The sequence below is a fragment of the Apteryx rowi genome, unplaced genomic scaffold (assembly GCF_003343035.1).
Source record: "Apteryx rowi isolate R43461 unplaced genomic scaffold, aptRow1 scaffold_230, whole genome shotgun sequence".
NCBI classification, from domain to species: Eukaryota; Metazoa; Chordata; class Aves; order Apterygiformes; family Apterygidae; genus Apteryx; species Apteryx rowi.
In genome coordinates, this window is record NW_020448642.1 from 338131 (window position 1) to 357114 (window position 18984).

General features: G+C 39.3%; 1 protein-coding gene and 1 long non-coding RNA gene across 15 annotated transcripts in view; one reads left to right on the forward strand and one right to left on the reverse strand.

The window, feature by feature from the left end:
• The window catches only part of LOC112966059, a 34459-nt gene that overhangs the window by 9025 nt on the left and 6450 nt on the right, over window positions 1-18984 (forward strand). For 5 of the 14 annotated variants that reach the window (XR_003253494.1, XR_003253487.1, XR_003253501.1 and 2 more), the window contains exons 4-6: window positions 96-355; window positions 7685-7875; window positions 15219-16987. This is a non-coding gene — a long non-coding RNA (uncharacterized LOC112966059). Of the gene's footprint in view, window positions 1-95; window positions 356-7684; window positions 7880-9468; window positions 10993-15218; window positions 16988-18051; window positions 18064-18448; window positions 18915-18984 lie in introns of those variants that run through there. The other 9 variants (XR_003253492.1, XR_003253489.1, XR_003253499.1 and 6 more) reach the window with 7 other exon arrangements.
• On the reverse strand, window positions 5055-9460 carry POPDC3 (popeye domain containing 3). The gene is made up of 3 exons (XM_026065734.1): window positions 8603-9460; window positions 6620-6728; window positions 5055-5662 (listed from the first exon to the last, which is right to left on the reverse strand). The coding sequence occupies exons 1-3, from the start codon at window positions 9091-9093 to the stop codon at window positions 5345-5347; spliced, it is 918 nt and encodes a 305-aa protein (XP_025921519.1). The 5' UTR covers window positions 9094-9460; the 3' UTR covers window positions 5055-5344.

Genomic DNA, 18984 nt, shown 5'->3' on the forward strand with positions numbered 1-18984 from the left:
ACTGCTAGAATATCCTTCTGCTCCCACAAGCTCTTGGGAAYGTCCCACCTTTTTCCTGGTTGATGCTAACATTTAACAACACTCGTGGTTTGCAGAATGGCGATTGGGGTCGAAAACCTCTGCTGGCAGACTCTATCTGCAGAGCTAGTCTGGGCCCTGGATGCAAAGCCTAATGCTGCAAACCTGTGCGGACGGACGCCAGCATTCCCTGAAGTTCCAGCTGCTGCTTGAGCCTCCGCGAGCGCCTGGACATCTCACATGACGTGCTTGTGCTGCCTTTCTCCTACACACTCGCACTTATGAGCTCCACCTACACAGTTTGATTCACCAGGATGAGGTGGCGTTATTTACACGGGTAAGTTCCATTAACTCTTTTGATTCACACCGAACAGAGGAGGCAGACCGTAAACGTTAAAATAACAGAGTGAGTTAGCAAATAGTTCTTCAGCACCTCTGTGTTTATTTATTTATGGTATTAATAATGTGGATTATCAATACCAGAACATTCAAGCACTACTCAGCCATCCTTTTCTTTTTTAACCAATTAATTCTGACAACTTGAACAGTACAATAGAAGGCACACTACAGCTTTTACTGCCTCTGCCCCCTGCAGAGAATTAAGGAGAAACTGCAGACACACAAAAATCTACACAAAAGAAAAGTTAACATGAATTACACAAACCAAAAAAAAATAGGTGCTTTCCCCTGGGAAACCTGAACCTATTATATTTGTATGCATATTAATATAATCAAATAAGTATTTTCAAAAGAGATTACAAAATCAGCTTGGTATCTATTTTATACTATTAAAAAATTCTGTAACATTTTGGGCGAAAAGTATGCTTTCAGTTATTGCAGAAATAGAAGAAGAAAATTTGTTCTGTTAATTTCCCTGAATTCAGCAAATAGATGATCTCTTCTGTTTCTTCTATTTAAATAGTTTTCTTCTTCAATCTAGACAGTAATGGATTTGTTGTTGAATTTTTAAGAGATAATTTGCAAGATCTGTTTATATGAGTGAAACAACATTGTACTTTAACTTTTTATGTATGTTGAGTCTAAATATGTATTATATTTACCATTTACAATAATTCAATACTGTGGAGGATTTTTTTTTGCTGGAAATGTGGCATCAACATTTTATTTAATTACTGCAAGCATATGCCTTYTTCAAGGCGTGGTAAAGCTATACAAATTCAACCAAGCATGTATTCAGGTTTCCCAGTTCTTTCTTAGCAGAGATGATTTTATATGTATATATAATTTCTATTACTGAGTTTCCTTTGATCACATTGTGCCATAGTTTCTGGTTTGTTGCAGGACGATTAATTCCTGAAAATGTAGGACTGATGGACCTCCACAGTCACCAAGACCCCCTATTATCATAGGCAACCACATAAACTAATCTCTTGCACTAAGTGCTTACAACTTCCACTGCACAGCATTATTAATTATAATAGTACATAGGGATGCATTCTCTCTGTTTATCACCCTTGTGGTTCTGCAGTATTGAGCAGAGTTGTGTGCTGGAGTGAAAAACACTTGGATTCTATTAACTGTACTTACGCTACTACTTGTTAAGCAACTACTACCTTACAAATGAATTGCAGGGTCAGTGTTATGCTTATTTCAGGCATGTAACAGACATGCATTATTCTGCCAAAAGACTGCAGTCAGCCTGCCACCAAAGCCCATAAATAGGCAAGACAAGCTTTGAAGATCTCACAATACATTGGGGCATCCAATAAACTAATTTGCCACAATTTCAGTTTAAAATAAGCCTGTCCTTTATAAAACCTGTAAGAAGTTCAGTGCTGCTTTCTTTTTTGTTCTCTGACTGTCCTAGGCCACTTATTTTTTTGGCTTGTGCAGTGAAATGAAATTTGAACCCCTCTGCAGGTTGGAAAGGCAATTCCAGCACAACATTTACAATTCTGCAAACACTGGTGGATTGACTGATGCAGATGAATGAGCAAACAACCACATGCACCAGATTCTGCCACTCTCACCTGTAACAGTATCCAAATCTAGACATAATCCCATAGAAGATAATGGAACTGTTCAAAGACTAAGATGTGACTAAAGGAAAGTCACTGCAGATAAAGAAAAGGATTCACGATAGTGTCCTCGCTTCACAGAGCAGTGCTGACTCAATTATTCTCTTTTTTTAAACCAAGTATTAAGGAGCCTGACCACCTCACTGATAGTTATTCCTGAGTAATAATGTAAGCATAAATTGAATGATGTTCAAATCAGAGCTTCATCTTGCTCAAAGCGTTTACTAACCTATAGATTATGACTGGCTGTATGTGATAGTATAAAAAATTGTATTGTTTCACTGACATCAGTCTGAGTACTTCACTACTTAGGTAAATTATGCAGATCACCCAAAATACTATTTTCTGAGTCACATACCAGAGCGTATTTTACAGTACATTTTAGAAGAGCTGTCACAATTAAAAAAAAAAGGATAGGGGTGGGGGAAGTCTTGCTGTCTCACTTCCAGTTTTTTTTGTGTATACATATATTATTGTAGATATATGCCCTGAATTCTATAGCTGAAATGTTCTACTAGTCATGATCGAAACAGATGCTAAAAATCTGGAAATGATTTTAAAAAAGACACAAATTTTGAAAAGCATACTAGCAAAAGCTAAACAAGATTATCTAAGAGCATGTTCAGAAAATGAGTCAGTTGTGTCCTAGTAGAGATTTCTGATAGTAACTGATTCTACCAGAAGAAGCATCACAAAGGACTATAGTTGGAAGCTAGGCTGAAACTAAGGCACATACTAGTCATGAAAAAAAAAAAAAAATCACCTAAGTGTATAGCAGAGCATCCAGCACTCCACAGCAGGTATCTTTTTAAGCAGTATGCAATAGCTTAAATAGAATATGTAAACTTGATACAAAAATTGGGTGGGCAGGATTCCTTGGTCTTATTTGGAAGGTCAAGGTGATCATATTACTTTATGAAATCCTGTCCATATTTAAGTTAATGCAAGTTTTTTCATAAACACGCACGGGACAAGGATTTGGCACATATAGTCAACAACGCAGAAAAGAGTATAGAGGATGAACTGATGCTTTGTATTACTCTAAAATCTAGAATACCATCTTTTTATGTTTTTAGACTGTTAACTCATAAAATACTAAGTATAAACTTCATATTGATCCAAGCCTCATTATAGCAAGAGAAATTTGTAAATTCTTGGTATTTTATCAGAATGAGAGATGGGGGTGGATATTTTTGAATCATCTGTTAAAAACAGTGTAAAAGCTTTTCAGAAAATGGAATGTTGAACTAGCAATAGCTTCGTTGGATGAAGTGGAGCTTGGAATGTAAAATTCAATGCAACTGGCCACACCTATGAGAGATTATGCATTTTTTGCAAAGTTTTGAATACTTGCATTTCTCAGCAACCTCAGGATTTGAGCACCACAGACAGACAAGATATGATACTAATCCATCGCTGAAGTTGCATGAGAATAACTGTACTAAGTCATACGAAAGGGTCACCTAGCCTTCTATCCTGTCTCTAACTGCAACCTAATGAAAAGTATAAGAACAGGGCACACACAGTTATACTTCCTTAATATATTCTCCCAACCTCTGGCAGTTTGTGTCTTAACTATTTCCTGAGCCAGTCTCTGCATTTAATAGCACTCAATGAACTTTCCTTTCATGATTTTTTTCAATTATCTTTTGACCAACACAAAGTAGCTTTGTAGCTCAGGGACTTCACATAGTAAGCAACAAATACAGAATACATAATGTGGAGGAGTTATTAGCACAATTTAGGGATTATCACATTACATGTTACAGTACCCTATGCAACTTAAGTTAGGCAGATTTCTCTCTCTGAGAAAGGGACGTGAAGACAAAAGCATAGCTTGTACAACATTATCTGTTCTACACTGAAGGACATTCAGATGGGTGTTTTCATATCACTTCTAATAACCTGGTTAAATATACTGCATGATTATCTTTCAGCCATGGGGTTATATCATTATTTTAGGTTCTCCAGCAACAGCTCCAAAGATCTAAACTCTTATGTGTACCTGCACATACACAAACATGCAATAATTGTCCTACCAAACAGTCCAGCAATTTTTAAATATTAAAAATGTGATCTACCTCGATCCGTCAAGCAGCAATATTGTCTCATAAAATAATAATGATTCTTATTTTTTGATTACTGGCATGCCTCAGGCACAGAAGCAGGAAGGTGATTTAGGAAAGACATTCAAAACACTTCTCCCCAAAGGCACAATGACCTCAAGGTTCAAAACTAGCTTTCTCCTACCAAAGCTTGAGCCGATGCTCCCATACCTTATTAAAACATTGCAGAATTTGAGAGAGAGTGCATTTTACATCAAGAATTTCATAGGCACAGAGAAGTGACCGTGGAAGCTAAACAAGAATTGTATTTGTTGCTGCAGCTGTTTCTTAATTAGCTTCTTCCTGACAAACCTGGCTAAAAAGGATGTTGTAAAACAGACTCCAATGGTTTGGCAGTTGATGGATTAACAGTATTTATTGTACATGTCATGAATGGCACTTACACCTTGGAAATCTAGGTACTATAGCATTACATTCTATTAGAAACACTACACAACCATTTCCCTAAAATATATTTGCAGCAATTATGACTGCTTTACTTTTTTAATGCCAGCAATTACCTTTATGTTTGTTTTCACATAATGTCTCTTTAGGATAGCCTGAGAGAAATCAACCACTTATGGGACAGAATTTGTTGTTTTGTTTTAAAGAATGTTGCTATGCATTTCAAAATCTATCATTTCTTAAAAAAAAAGAAAATTAGTCTGTGACTTTAAGTCATTTTCTATAATATTCTCCACGTTAATTGAGACAAGGTTCATGTGGCATAAATATGAATGTTACAAGTAAGTTGCTATATTTTGAACACAACGTACTTGTTGTTTTAAGATAAAACTGACTTCTTTATGACAAGTATTTTTGAGAACATATGATCACAAATACTGTGCTTTTTTTCCCTTTTTCAAGCACAACGTAGAGGCTACCACAATTACAATAAAATTTCAACTTACTATGATTTGTTTTCCTCCAAAAGTAACAAGGTCAACAAAAGAATCAACAGAAACTAAACATATTGCACAATTAGTCAAAATGTACAAGCCAACCAGCTGGCTCTACAGGGAGGGGAAGAATTCAAGCTACTTCAACTAAAGTAAATGGCACTTTTCAGTCAAATTTGGCTTCACTAGGTCTCATTCTGCTTCATCTTTCTGCTCTTCTGCTTCTTCATTTTGTATTTCCCCATCAATTTTGGGAATGATTACAGTAGAATTTTTCTTTTTACTATTGTTTCCTGAAGGAGTCACAATTTGTAACACCTGTTAGCTTCCGCTTTGGAGAATTTCTCTGTAGGTGTTGAGAGGGCTGCACTGTAGGTGTCTCTGGAAGTGAAACATGGTAGAAGTTTGGTAACCGAATGTCATATCTAAATCCTTTTCCCACTTGCACTCTGTCATTCAAGGCATATAGTTTTTCAGCAATGTCACTCCCAATTAAAATTGAGAACAGGCGTGAGATGAAACGGTGTTTAGCAAACAGCAAATACAGCTTCTTTCTCCTCCAGGCCACGTATCGACAATCTGTCTCTGCTGTAAGTGTTACCTATAGAACAGAAAATTAAAATTAGCTAGATGATGATCAGTGATATTGCTGCTGCTGTCCTTGCTCAAAAACCCTCTCTCCCTTTCTCTCTCTCTCTCTTCAGCAGTCACTTATGCTGTCTGTAACATACACTCTCTCGTCTTTGTTTCTACTGCAATTAAAGCCATTTAATCCAGCTAGAGATCTCTGTGAGATCTACTGCATGCAAAAGACAAGTGAGAAGGAAGACTGGGAATGGGCACCAAAGACAATCTTGTCAGCCTCAATGACAACTATGAATGTCTACGCTGGCAGCAGCAGCCTAAGCCAGGACACAGGCTAAGAGCATGCCCCAAATCTGGCTCCGCGCACCTGCTTTGCTCTCTGCAGCTCAGACTGGGAAGGCAGATCTAAATAAAGCTGTCTACAAATGCCATTTCCCCTTGGGACATGAGACATTGGATCTGCCACAAGCAGGAGCTAGCTTGTCATCCTGACCTCAGTCAAGTGACACCACTGCAAGGGCTCGTGGATTACAGGGTGCCGACCCAGACGGACACCATTTTCCACGCTGCCTCCCTACGCTAACTTGTACCCCAGGCACAAACTTCCCCAGCTGGCCTGCTCTGAATTTCGCCTCCTGTAGGTCTCTTCAGCACAAACTTCTACCCACCTCCTGCAAGTGTGGTCTCCTGGGTCTGGATTTTAGTACACTCAGAAAAATGCAAGCGTAGTCTAACTATGAGATTAGCTTTTAGAAAAACCAAGATTGTTGTAACAACACAAAAGCAAACAGAAAGAAGATCCAAGTGGCATAACCAGTCTAGTGGGGAAGGGGACTTCCCTCCCCAAAATACTGGAAGGCCAAATGTTTGTATAATTTCACAAATTAAACCCATAAATAAATGAAGTTATTTCTACACTGATTAATACGTGAAGAGCTTTCTGTAGTATCGTAAAAAAACCCTCCACTTTTACCTGGAAAATACCCTCTTCTGTGGGCCTCAGTGAATCCCATTCAGGAGAATCCAGAAATTGAAGAGGAAAAATATAATGCAGAAACTCTCCATCAACTGTGACTCTGATCCTACCAAGATAAGATGTGTTAATTTGTTAGTACTATGTGTACAGTAGCAAGGACTGCAACAAGAATGTGTTATTTCTAATATGTGAGGAGTTTAAATACAGCTTTGATAGCAAAAAGTAATCACTGGCCAACAGTATCCTAACTATGTAATGTTTTTGCACACAGCTGGATCAGACTAGCTGAATGACACTACAAAACAGCTGTGCAACAGGAATTCAAATCCTTTCAGGCCTTACTCAAGCCATATTATCCTACCTGGGGCAGGTCTGTGCAGCCACGTGCAAGCTTTGTCAAGAAAAGGCTAGCATGCACTGGGATGCTGAAAGAGCAATGCGCAGAACCCCATTTGTCTCCTTTGCTGGAAAGCCATAGCATACATGTTCTGGTTTGGCAAATACACATTTTAGAGGGGACAAAGTGGCAGAGGCAGACAGTGTGATATGGGAGTTCCTGATACATGTGGCAAGTATTATGTTGGGCTCTCTCAATGTTTAACAGGAGTTGCGTTGCCACAGGACTGTGTCTGTAGCCAGAGGAACAGCATGGAGGTAGGGGATTCCTGTGGCCTTCTGCAGATGCCACCCAAAATTTTCCTGTATACTTTTGATCATATTTAAGTTTGAGGGGACATGAGCAGGAAATGTACACTTGAACCTCATGACCTAAAAGGAAACAAACAAGCTGTGGGAGCCCCCTTTTTACATCTGCTCAGGACTGAGATTAATGCTTCTTCCAAGAGCACAGGAAGCAGCCCTCTCGTGCGCAAAAATAACGTAGCAGTAACTCCCTGCGCCATTATTGAATGTCTGGGCGTGTAGATGGATGGACACCTCTCCCTCAGTACAGCTATAGCCAAAGGCAACCTCCGGATGGTACTTTCTAGAGAGCTCCCAAGAATGTGTCAGACTAGGGTGTCTGTAGGGCTAACTACATAAAATCCATATTGTTCATTACAGGTATTCCTAAGTCAGCCGAGTTTCAAGCTGCCTGCAAGTTTCTTCTGTCCATGCACCTGTCAAAATGCACCTAGAAAGCATCTCATCAAAACCATCAAAGACAAACCCTGGTTGTCATCTCTGGCTATCCAATTTGTCCTGTGGTGGTGAGACCAAGAGGTTACGCAGAGGTCCAGGACCATTTCTATACAGTAAGTAAGTGGGTACTTCCCCTCTGAAAAGCACCAGCAGGGTTGTCTTGAGGCTTGCTAGAAGGGTCTCCAGTAAGCAGGGAGCATAGGCAGGTGGCTATTTTGCCTCAGGGCCTTCCTAGGGGCCACAGTAACTGTAGCCTCAACTATGCAAATCCTGGTAGGGTTTGACTACGCCTCATTGTAATGGAAGGGGGTTGTTGGGCCTCCTCTTTCTTCCTTATTCCTTCTCTCCCCCCCCCACCTCTCACAAAGCAGCCACAGTCAAGATACTCTATTAAACAGTTTACCTCAGTATATTCAGTTTCATAACTACATTTTAGTCCTGTTTCAGATTATATTAGCAGAGAAAAACAAGAAAGATGTGTTAGCTAGGCAATAGATAGATTGCAAAACAGTGTGAAGACCGAGGCACACATTTACGTTCCCTTTATCTGAGTAACCTGGAATGCTATGATACAATGGTCTGAAAAAGAATGATGATTTAAAATCCTCTTCTTTAAGCTATTACAGATTTTGTGCTTAGTGTTGCCATGTTAGTGCTGTCCCCTAGACAAGTGTATTTAGCCTGTTAATACTTATTACATGCATTAATATTTAATCTATTCTACTGGAAAATGAACAAACAATACACAAATTAGGCATTTCTTGCTTTCCTTTTCAAGAAGGGGAAAAAAAAAAGAAAAAGATATCTACAGTAAGCAAGTCAGAACAAACTGATACAAACCTGCCTGATACAAGCAAGGACAGTTTATCAATAGGTGTTTTTCCTTGCACAGCGTAACAGTGCTCTTTCTCCAAAGTAACCACTTCTGCATCACAACACAAGACAATCTTCCTATAGACAGTTAAGGAAATTCCTAGAGGCTGAAAAAGAGCGCTGTAGAGTTCCTGAAATTCTTTGTCAAAGGACACACTCCGAACTTGGTAGGTAACATAAATGAACTGTACGAAGCATATAGCAAACAGTATAAAGTTCCAGGAGAATATATCAGCAGCACAGACATCCAGCCAAGCCCAAACAGAAGAGCAGAGAAAGCCCAGTCCAAGCAAACTGAAGACATAGAGTAGCCCGAAGAATCCACTTCCACCCATGAAGCCAACAACAAAGAGAATACTAGCTAGATGGTAGATAGATCCCTCTGCCTCTTGCTTCCAAGTTGTGCAGGTAGGATGTGCATATATCAGGCTTTCCCAAAAACTTGCATTTTCTCCCATGGCTGGACTAATTTCTTGATTCAGCTGAATCTTTATTATTATTATTTTTATTTATGCAGTACAGCTAGAGGGGTCCTTTGCTTTTCCATCCTTGCAACCTCTGCTCAATGATCATATAATGTCATGGTCTCTTTCGGTAGTGATGTTGCACTTAAGATCTCAGGCAACTAGGAAGCTAATGTTCTCAGAAGGCAATGCCGTTTCTCATCAGTTCACACGTTGTCTTGACTTTGGCTGTGTCATCTGTAGTTTTATCTGATCTGGATAAGTGAAGAAAAGAGGTATTACTTATAAAATGATTTTCAGCAGTTAAACCCCAGCAAAACTTTTATTGTCTAAAGCCACAGACTGCATTGCAATCATTCAATTTCCCAGGTAACTCAACCCAGTGATTCCAAGATCAAACCTTTTATTCATTCAGCTGAAGATCATGTCTTTGCATTTATGAACCCTGCAGGTCCAACTGCACCTGGATCCATGTGAACACCTACACAAAATCCAAAACATGCTGTGACAAGTGTTTCCACAGCTTAACAACTCACTGGAGAGAAAGTAGTAACATCTGTTGGTTTTGAATCTGCCACCTACCAGTCTCATTTAATGCCCTACTTCGTTCTTGAACCAGAAGAGGCAATGAACACTCGTCCCTTGTTCACTTCCTCCTCACTTCCACTCAGGATTTCTGTTGATCCACCTTCCTTTTCCTCCTTTTCCTTTCTGTTATCATTAATGACAACAGCAAAGCTGCTTTGTCCCCGAAGACAACAGAATACATCCCCAAACATCACAGAAAGGGAAACCCAAGTATTATGTGGGATGTTCTTTCCTACTCCAATGACAGGCAAAAAGCTGTCATGTACAAGGAAGACTACATAGCTTATAGGCAGCTTTATACAGATTATGTTAATAGAACTTGAAGTGAATAAGTCATCCTGCAAAATACTTTTCAAAAGGCATTTACAGATCAATTTTACAACATTCGAAGTTCTCCTCATATAATTCCATGCTTTGAGCACATAATTGTATTGTTTAACACTTGTAATGGTAAACATGCTATTTTTTTCATATTTCAATATATTCCTAAGTGTTTAAGAAAAAAATAAAATACACAACAACTGAGAAGCAAGAGAACAACAGAATAAAAGAAATAAAAAATAGCTTTCTATGCCTCTCTTCTAAAGTAACAATACACTTTGCAATGTGAGATTAGAAGCAGTAGAAAATGCAAAACTAGAGCCTATCAGTAGTGTAATCAGAATTGAAACCCACTGAAGTCTTTAGATGTCTGTTTCTTTTCCTGGTAAAACAGCAGGGAAACTAACAAAAATCTGCTATTTAAATTATTAACTTCTCTAGCATATCAAATGCAGCTACTTTTTCCAAGAGCCACAGAAGTCAATACTTAAAAGAAGTACTATGGGTGCACTGAAGCAGCCAGCATCTTTCAGCAGGGCTTTCAGTGTTGTTTTTACTGTGTCATATCTCAAAGATTCATAGAGGAAAGCCATGTCATATTTCCTAGCTTTAATTCCTTTAAGTTTATCCAAAACCCAACACTAATTCCATGATTCAAAACTACTAATGCTAAATAAARCCATACAATCCAAAAGAACTGAGTGGCAGAGTTTAGAAGAAAAGGTTAGGAGGAAACCTTTCCCTCTTTGGGAATGGGGATAGGAATGTCACTGGCCAGTAAAAATAACATTGCTAAAGAGCAAGGCATCTTTCTGAAGTAAAGGTGCTCAATATCCAGCTTTAGTGGAAGAACCGGCATTACAAGAATGAGCTACTTTGTAGCTATAAGCTCTGCTGTTGTCTCTTGACCCAAACTACAGGCATACCTCGGAGATATTGCGGGTTCAGTTCCAGACCACCGCCATACAGCGAATATCACAATAAAGCGAGTCACAAATTTTTTGGTTTCCCAGTGCATATAAAAGTTATGTTTACACTATAGTGTAGTCTATTAAGTGTTCACTAGCATTATGTCTAAAAAAACAATGTACAAAATGTGACACAGAGACATGAAGTGAGCACATGCTGTTGGAAAAATGGCGCCAATAGACTTGCTCGACGCAGGGTTGCCACAAACCTTCAATTTGTAAAAAAAGCAATATCTGCGAAGCACAATAAAGTGAAGCGCAATAAAATAAGGTATTCCTGTACTATTCTCTGCCAATAGAGCCATTGTAGGAGCCTGCCTGGAGGTAGGATTTAGCCCTTTGACAACGGGGGTTCAGAAGTGGATCTGCTACAGAGAAGTTACCTAGGCATGGCAAGAGCGTAAGGAATTGTAGGTAGTATTGCTATGACCAAAGGGTAAGATTTTTGAGCTGAAAGAAGATAAAATTGGTGCAAAACAAACATATGGTTCCCAGACCTTCTGTTCTGAATCCATTCAGCATTTCCATTGCACTGTCAAAGTCAGCTGCAGAAGTTTTTTTTTTTTTAATAGAATCACTGATAACACTGTCCCAATTTCTGACTATTGTTAATACTTCTACTCTAGTACCAAAATTTTGCTTCAACCAGTTCTCATAAACATCCTAATTTCTACAAAAAATTCAGTGTGTTGAATGAGATCATGACTGACATGTTACGTAGGAAGCTTCATGCATGCCACAAATAAAAACACTGTGGGCCTATACTATAACCTACTTTCTATTACCATGTAAAAGGCCCATTGCATGACAAAATTTCACAAAATCTATATTCAATTTTCAATTGCCTTATAGCTTTCATAGTCAACCTATACTTCAGCTCATAGAATTGCTGTAAAATGTCTGTTTATGACAAGATGGGTCAAAATAATTTGGGAGGAACAAAACACCATTAGAACACAGATACAGAGTCATTATATACAAAATCAAAGCCATGGAAAAATTTTCCTATATTTATAACTGTTTGTATTTGAAATCTATCTCGAAAAACCACTGTATGGAAAATTCCCATTTATTTCAGTAATTTTGCACAATGAGAACTTTTACAATAAAGTACTGTACTGCAGCATCACCCAGGCTGTAGAGAACATCCCTCTATCAGGACAAGAAGAAAGACAAATAAGAAAGGCGAATGTTAGCATGGAATATAACTTCATCAACATGACACTCTTCTGAGCTACTTAAGGGAGATGACTGCAAATGACAAAAGTGCATTTTAGAGGCTGATTCAGGCAACAACAAACTCTCTGGAAACACTGATGAAAACTACTGCTAAATGGAAATGGCTTCTCAGGGCTACAGTGAAGAGCAGGCATGCTTGCTGCTAGTGAACTACAGGCAGAAAGAGAAGAGTTTACCTGTTTTTATCATGAAAGTATTCTAAGAGTTGGAAACCAAAAATTATTGGCAATTTTTTTTGTTATGAAGTACTAAACAGAGCAGAGAGTATGTATCGACATGAGGATAGTACAAAAATTATTTTGTTAGGTATTTAGTGCTACATAAGGCCTTTCACATTTTTCACATTTTAGACTCTCAAGGGCTTCAAAGCAGTCACTGTAATTATGCCATTCATATACTGCAGGCATGGGGAAGAAAGAAAACAAACAAAAAAGGCCAGCTGTGGTACTAAATGTGAGTCATCCTCCACTGAGAGCCCATCTACAAAGTGCCTACAACAACACTGCATTTCCAAGTTTATAAGTACACAGATGGGACACCATCACTGCACTGAGAAGCTTTTATTTTCTTAGTCAAATGAACCAGCAAAGTTAGCATGCCAATTGATTCTGGCCTTGTTTGAAACACCAGTTTAGCTATCCTATCTGCGATGAACAGTTATTCCTATAGTTTAATTTGACGGTGATGTCAGGCAAGCTTCAACAGAAGAATGCATTTAAAGAAGGTATCTTTGATTATAAACTTGCAGAACTGTATTTTCCCCAAGTAAATGTCAGAATACTTTCTATTCTGCCACCTGCTCGAGGAAAAGAAAGCATGCCTCACACAAGTCTGTCTCAGACCCTGGCTGCAGAGCACAGTCCCTGTTATTTGACTACCATATTCAGAATAACACGAAACAAAATTGACAACTGTAGGCTGCTGGACCCAGAGATGCATGGAAAACATCCTCCAACTCAGACAGAGGACATACCTTGCTGATACAGGCTGAATTGCTGAAACACTTCTGGATGTTTTACCCTGCCACACACCCCACTGTCTTCATCAGGAACTAATGAAGTGCTGAGCAAGAAAAAAAAAATAAAAAAATCAACATACACCACTAGAGAGGCAATGTATAGTTGCATGGAATTAATTAAGACAACAACATTTCTGAAAGAACTAAGCTGTTAATCAGAAAGTGATAAAATTAACAAGTTTGCTGGAGTTTCAAAGCAGTAAATGGAATATTTCACAGACATTCTCCAAAATAAATAGCAGCCAGCAATTTAAAACTTCATATAAACAGTATATTAAAATAGCCAAAAGTAACAGAATGGTAATTTAAATGCAGAACCCCCCCATGGACTTTTCTCCATACACTGCAGCATTCCCACAAAGAATTACCAATTATGTAAATTATAATTTACTTAAATAAATTTAGATTTCATCCCATTTTGCCATTGACAACTCTATCCCATCTCTGAGAAGCTCTGAGTGTTAGTTACTCTCTGTGTTTGAATCAGAAGAATAATTTTTGAAAAACACCCTAAAAACCCCGATGCCGGGAGCAGCTCTCCCTTCAGTCTTTTCACTGAAGACAAAAAGCAAAGCTATTCAGACCTTGAATACACTATCCTTTAGTTATCTTACACTAAGTATTCAGCCAGAAAGCCCTCAGGACTTTTATAGTGCACGTTGACAAGACTTGGAGCCGCACATACTGATCAGGTAGCCAGCTTAGATGAACTACATTGTTTGCTACAGATGTGGAACCACAAAGGAAGATTTTTCCTTTACAGAATATACACTTCTATGTACAAAACAAGATGATGCTGGATTTAGCAGGATTTGTCTCACTAATTTTAGACATCTGCAATATAGATGTTTATATATATATATATATAAGCTAGTGGCCATAGACTGGCTTGGCAGTCAAAGATGGTGCTCCAGCAACTAAGAGGGGAACCCAATGGTCAGATGTGAATATCCAGCCAAGGAGGACGGCCTTGACATCCAAGGGCTTCAAAAGTGACTGCCTCTGAGGACCACCCATCTAGACAATGGGCAAGTTACATCTAGTGACAGTGACCAGTGGTCTAGCCATCAGTTAGATGTACAAATACAAGCTGCTCCTTAATTTTAGCAAATACTTCCCCTAACTTACCGTAACATTTTCTTCAGCAAATCCATTACAGTATCCCTTCAATTTCCCATTACATCTCTGAAATCTGCTGTGTGCCCTACTAATGACACATATTTCTCTTAATGGTGGTTTAAGTAGCACACTCCCCGCAAGCTACTGTCCTTCATCAGTTGTTCACTTAGGGTTAGATACCCGAAGGGACTTAAACACCAGCTTACAATTAAGGATTTGATTGTCTAACTCATACAGTGCACGGAGGAGGTATGCACCTACAGACAGGTATGGCTATGTACCTATAGACAAGTATGGGCAGATAAACAAGCTATTTTGAGCAATGAACTGACCTTGGCATTACTCTAGGCTCAAAGCATGCATACAGCAATGGGACACTAGTAGGACAATAACTAACAACATAAGCTTGTATCCTGGCTTACTTCATATGACTTCATATATCCTATATATCTTATCCATATGCTTCATATATCCTAGGGAGAACAATAATTACAGTTTTGGAAAACAGTATTTTCCTAATGAAATGCAGTTCTGTTCAATGTAGAGAAGACTACGGTAATATCACCACAAACCGTAACATCTATTATAGGGAACAAAAACAGGAGGAAGAAGGAGGAGGAAGAGGACTACTCAATCCAGCAGATAAAGATAGAAAGATAATCAGTCACTATAAAACTAGACATATTCAGATTACAAAAGTATGCAAGCATACACCGCAAAGGTTATTAATTAATGGAATGGCTTTAAAAATTGCCTTTGCTGGGAATTTAAGAAGTCAGGATGCTGTCTAATGCCTAATATAAATCTGGACATGGTATCATTCAAGAAGGAATTGATTTGCTACGGACCTATTTTTTATTCTACAGGAAGCCAGACTAGACGATCACAATGATGTCTTCTGGACTTTTGTTCTAAGCTACTTAATGTAAACAAGATTTATATACCTAGAAAGCTAAGTAGCTATTCTGCCCAATGAAATTGAGAAGCCTAGCTTAGATACCAGCTAAGAAGCTACTTCAGGTAATACAAAACACTGAAGACAGATGTGTCTCTGAAATTATTCCTCACACACAGACCTTCCAACAGGAACATCCAACCACGCGGAGCCAGAATCCCTTCCTGAGACGATGGCAATGTTTTTCAAAGAACAAAGCAGGATGTTTACCAAGGGATGCTTTACCATGAAGCATGCATGCAGCGCTGGGAGCTGAGCCTCAGGCTCCCCAGTCTCCTCTGCACCCAAAGCAAGCGTGGTGGTGCAGCACGGGGCAGACTTGTCTCTTCTCTGCACACCACCATGGCTCCAGCAAGAAGGGCAGGATGCGGCCCACCTGCACAAGCTGAAAGCAAGTCATTTGGGGCACCCTCGTGAGGCAGGGAAAATGGACTTGAACTTCCTTGAGGAAGGAACCTACCTCACGTCTTGCCTCTGAGACCAGCACTACCGATACACACTATATCACTTTAGAGGTAAAGCACCTTAGGCCTTAAGAGAAGCAGTTGAACTGAGCCCTTCCAGTCACTCTGGCACCAGTGTGGCTGCCCAGGCTGCAATTACTGAGTTGGACCTGCACCCGCAAAGCACCCAAATTAAGTGAAACTTTTGCAGAGAGCAATTGCTCTGGGAAAGCTCAAAGTTGGGGCACTTCCAAGCATCCGTGTCATTTCAGTGCCTTTAGGGCAGCACCAAGGAAAAGCAGCAGCCAAGTGGGATTTTTTTCTGGGCCAAAACTCTGCTGTCAGCAAGCATTTAGGCTCCTACGTTCAAAGGTTGTCAACCAAAAATCCCCTTCAGTCAGCTGTTGCATTAGAGATGCCCCAATTCCATTTTTACTTTGAAGTCACTGGCTAATGTGAATGGCCCACCGACAGCATGAGGTTGCTAAGCGGTTGTCCTCATCACCCAGCGAGCCCTGACTTCTGTCTTCTTGCTGCAACCTATGCACAATTCTTTTCGGCAAAGTGGAAAAGCTTTTGCAGGAGGCTTTTAATAGAACTTTCAATTCACTGACCTTGTTTGGATGCAGCTAGGATGGAGCGAGTCTACTCATAATTTGCTTAAATCCCTAGTAATCTTTTTAAGAAGTGGAAAAAAGTGGGAGTGGGGAAGGAAAAAAAAACAACACAGCAACACAGAATAGTTTAAGGTTCATTAGAAGYGCTGCATACAGGGAAGCTGCTATTATTTATTCTTTAAATATTTAAAGACCAGCTTACTATACACAGATTACAGCACCTGAATGATTGCTCATTTATCACTGTAAAATACATAATGCAATCCTCTGTGGTTGCAAAACCAATATTGAAGATGCTATCTATTTTTTCCTCTAGACAATATCTGATAAGAAAAAGCATTACAGGGTTTTTTTTCAATTTGAATCAGAACTGATGAACTGTAAGAATATGGGGTATTCATGCCAAACTAATAACAATAATTCTTTTTTTTTACGCTCTTTTAGGGCTAGGAGACAAGAATATAGAAAGGCAGTCAGAAAATTTTAAAATTTTGGCAGAGTAGATTGCTAACACTTGGGAAAATTAGAGTAAGGCTCTTGTATATTAAATAGTATTGGCCAAATAATAATAGAGTGTTTCTGTATTATATATTGTTATATAATAAAAAGGACAAAGTGAAGCACAAGCTCAGTCTTTTCTACAGTTCAACTTCTAAATGAATAAAAGAGAAAGCAGCTACTGTGCATATTTCACAAGTGTTTTAAAACTATGTTAATGAACTACAGTTGAACCCTACAGAATCCAGCTTAAATGAGTTTATGTGATGCAGGAGAGCCTCTGGAAGAAAATGTATTCCCATGTAACTAACCATGTGACATGAACTTCATTTCCCAACACAGAAATAAACACAGAGGCTTGGGCTGTCACAGTACACCTGGCCACAACACTGGATTACCATATTACAGAAGACTAGTATCATTAGCTGTGCATGCAAACACATAAATGGCATGCTGAGTCATGAAATGCTGCACTCCTGGACCCCAGGGGCTCTAAACATAGCAAAAGGTAGCAAGGATGTCCTAACGTGGCTGCCAAAATGATTTATCTTCGCTGGAGGGATTGGGGTTTGAGGTACAGTTCTAGCTTGTGCTTTACTGGAACAAGTGTCATATGGCTTTACGTACAGAACGGTGCCACACAGAAGCATGCAGCACACACAACACTGGTTCAGCATCACTTTCATTAGTCTTCTATCTACAAGAGCCAAAATACTCTTAGTTTCTTAGTGTAACAAAAATCACAAACTGCGACTGTGTGCACCATACAATAAATACTACATCTAGACTTTTTGTGCGACAGAGGCATGGCCAATTACATGCACTGCATTATCACCTAGAGACACTGAGCACAGATCATTTATGCAAAGTAGTGTACACACATTTAAAAATGATAAAATACAACCTCATCTCTGAAGAGCCTACAGACTTAATAAAATAATTAAATGTAGTTTCATCTAACAACCCTTTTCTAGAATCCTTAATAAAGTCTGTGTTCTCAACTTTCATAAAAGGTTTTCCTTCAACAAAACTTGCCTTCAAAATTAATTGTATCACATTTCCTTCTGTTTTAATACCTATTCTTCTTATAGGCATTTGCAGTGTACTTGCTATTTTGCAGGCAAGACACTGTCTTAAAAACACCCCCTTGAAATTTTACGCTACTTTGTTATTTGGCACCATACAGAACTTTGTGGAAAGCCTGAACAGCAACAGTTCTGCAGACGTGGAAACCCTGTCTTATTCTGCTGTGGTCAGTGAAGACATTTCTCCTTGCATGTATACAATCATATTCCCATTAATCAACAAAATGGAAAGGAGCCCAAATTCTGGAAGCCAGATTTCATCAATGACATCTTTATAACACTACCAGGTGGCTCTATGATTCAATATTACAAGAGATCAGCTATATAAAATGTTTGCCCATAAAGTGATTGACAGCTTAAATGCAACCCAAAGCTTTACAGAACAGCTGAAGGAAACGTGGTAAAATATTACAGTTGGAAAAATAGTGTTTTGTGTTGCTTGTAGCTGTTTCTTTGCTAAGAAACAACTGCAAATACAAAAACAAATCTTAATTTCAGGGTTCATCTGCTCCTGTTATTTGTTGAGGGTGAGAGAGAAGAATCCAATAACTGTAGTCAGTGAAGCAAACTGCGAGCAAGTGGGAGAAAACTCTGGCCTCGAGCTGGTTTTGTGGAAGTACTGCTACCTCCCAAGTTCGCGATTGCAAGAGCAGGCTGGATTGCACCTGAAGAGAAGCCAGAAACCACTCTTTCTTAAGAAATAATCCCCCAAGCAGATATATATATATATAACAGAGAGCCTTATTTCGCGCAGGCATCCTGAGGCAGRAAGAGCAAGGCAGCACACCGCACTCCTTCATAAAGGATATATTTTAGGAGGCGGCACAAAGCTCCCCAGCTTCCAACACACACCGCATTCAGGCACTTCGGCTACAATGTCGTTACTGCTCTTTATTGCCAGCGGGAGTTTTTGGGGAGAGGAGCACGCTTCTCCGCGAAAGCCGGGAAGAAACCGCCGGGAGCCCCGTCGGGGCCGCTCACCGGGCGGCTTCGCTCCCCGCCAGAGCCCGCACCGGGAAGCCCGCGGCGCCGGC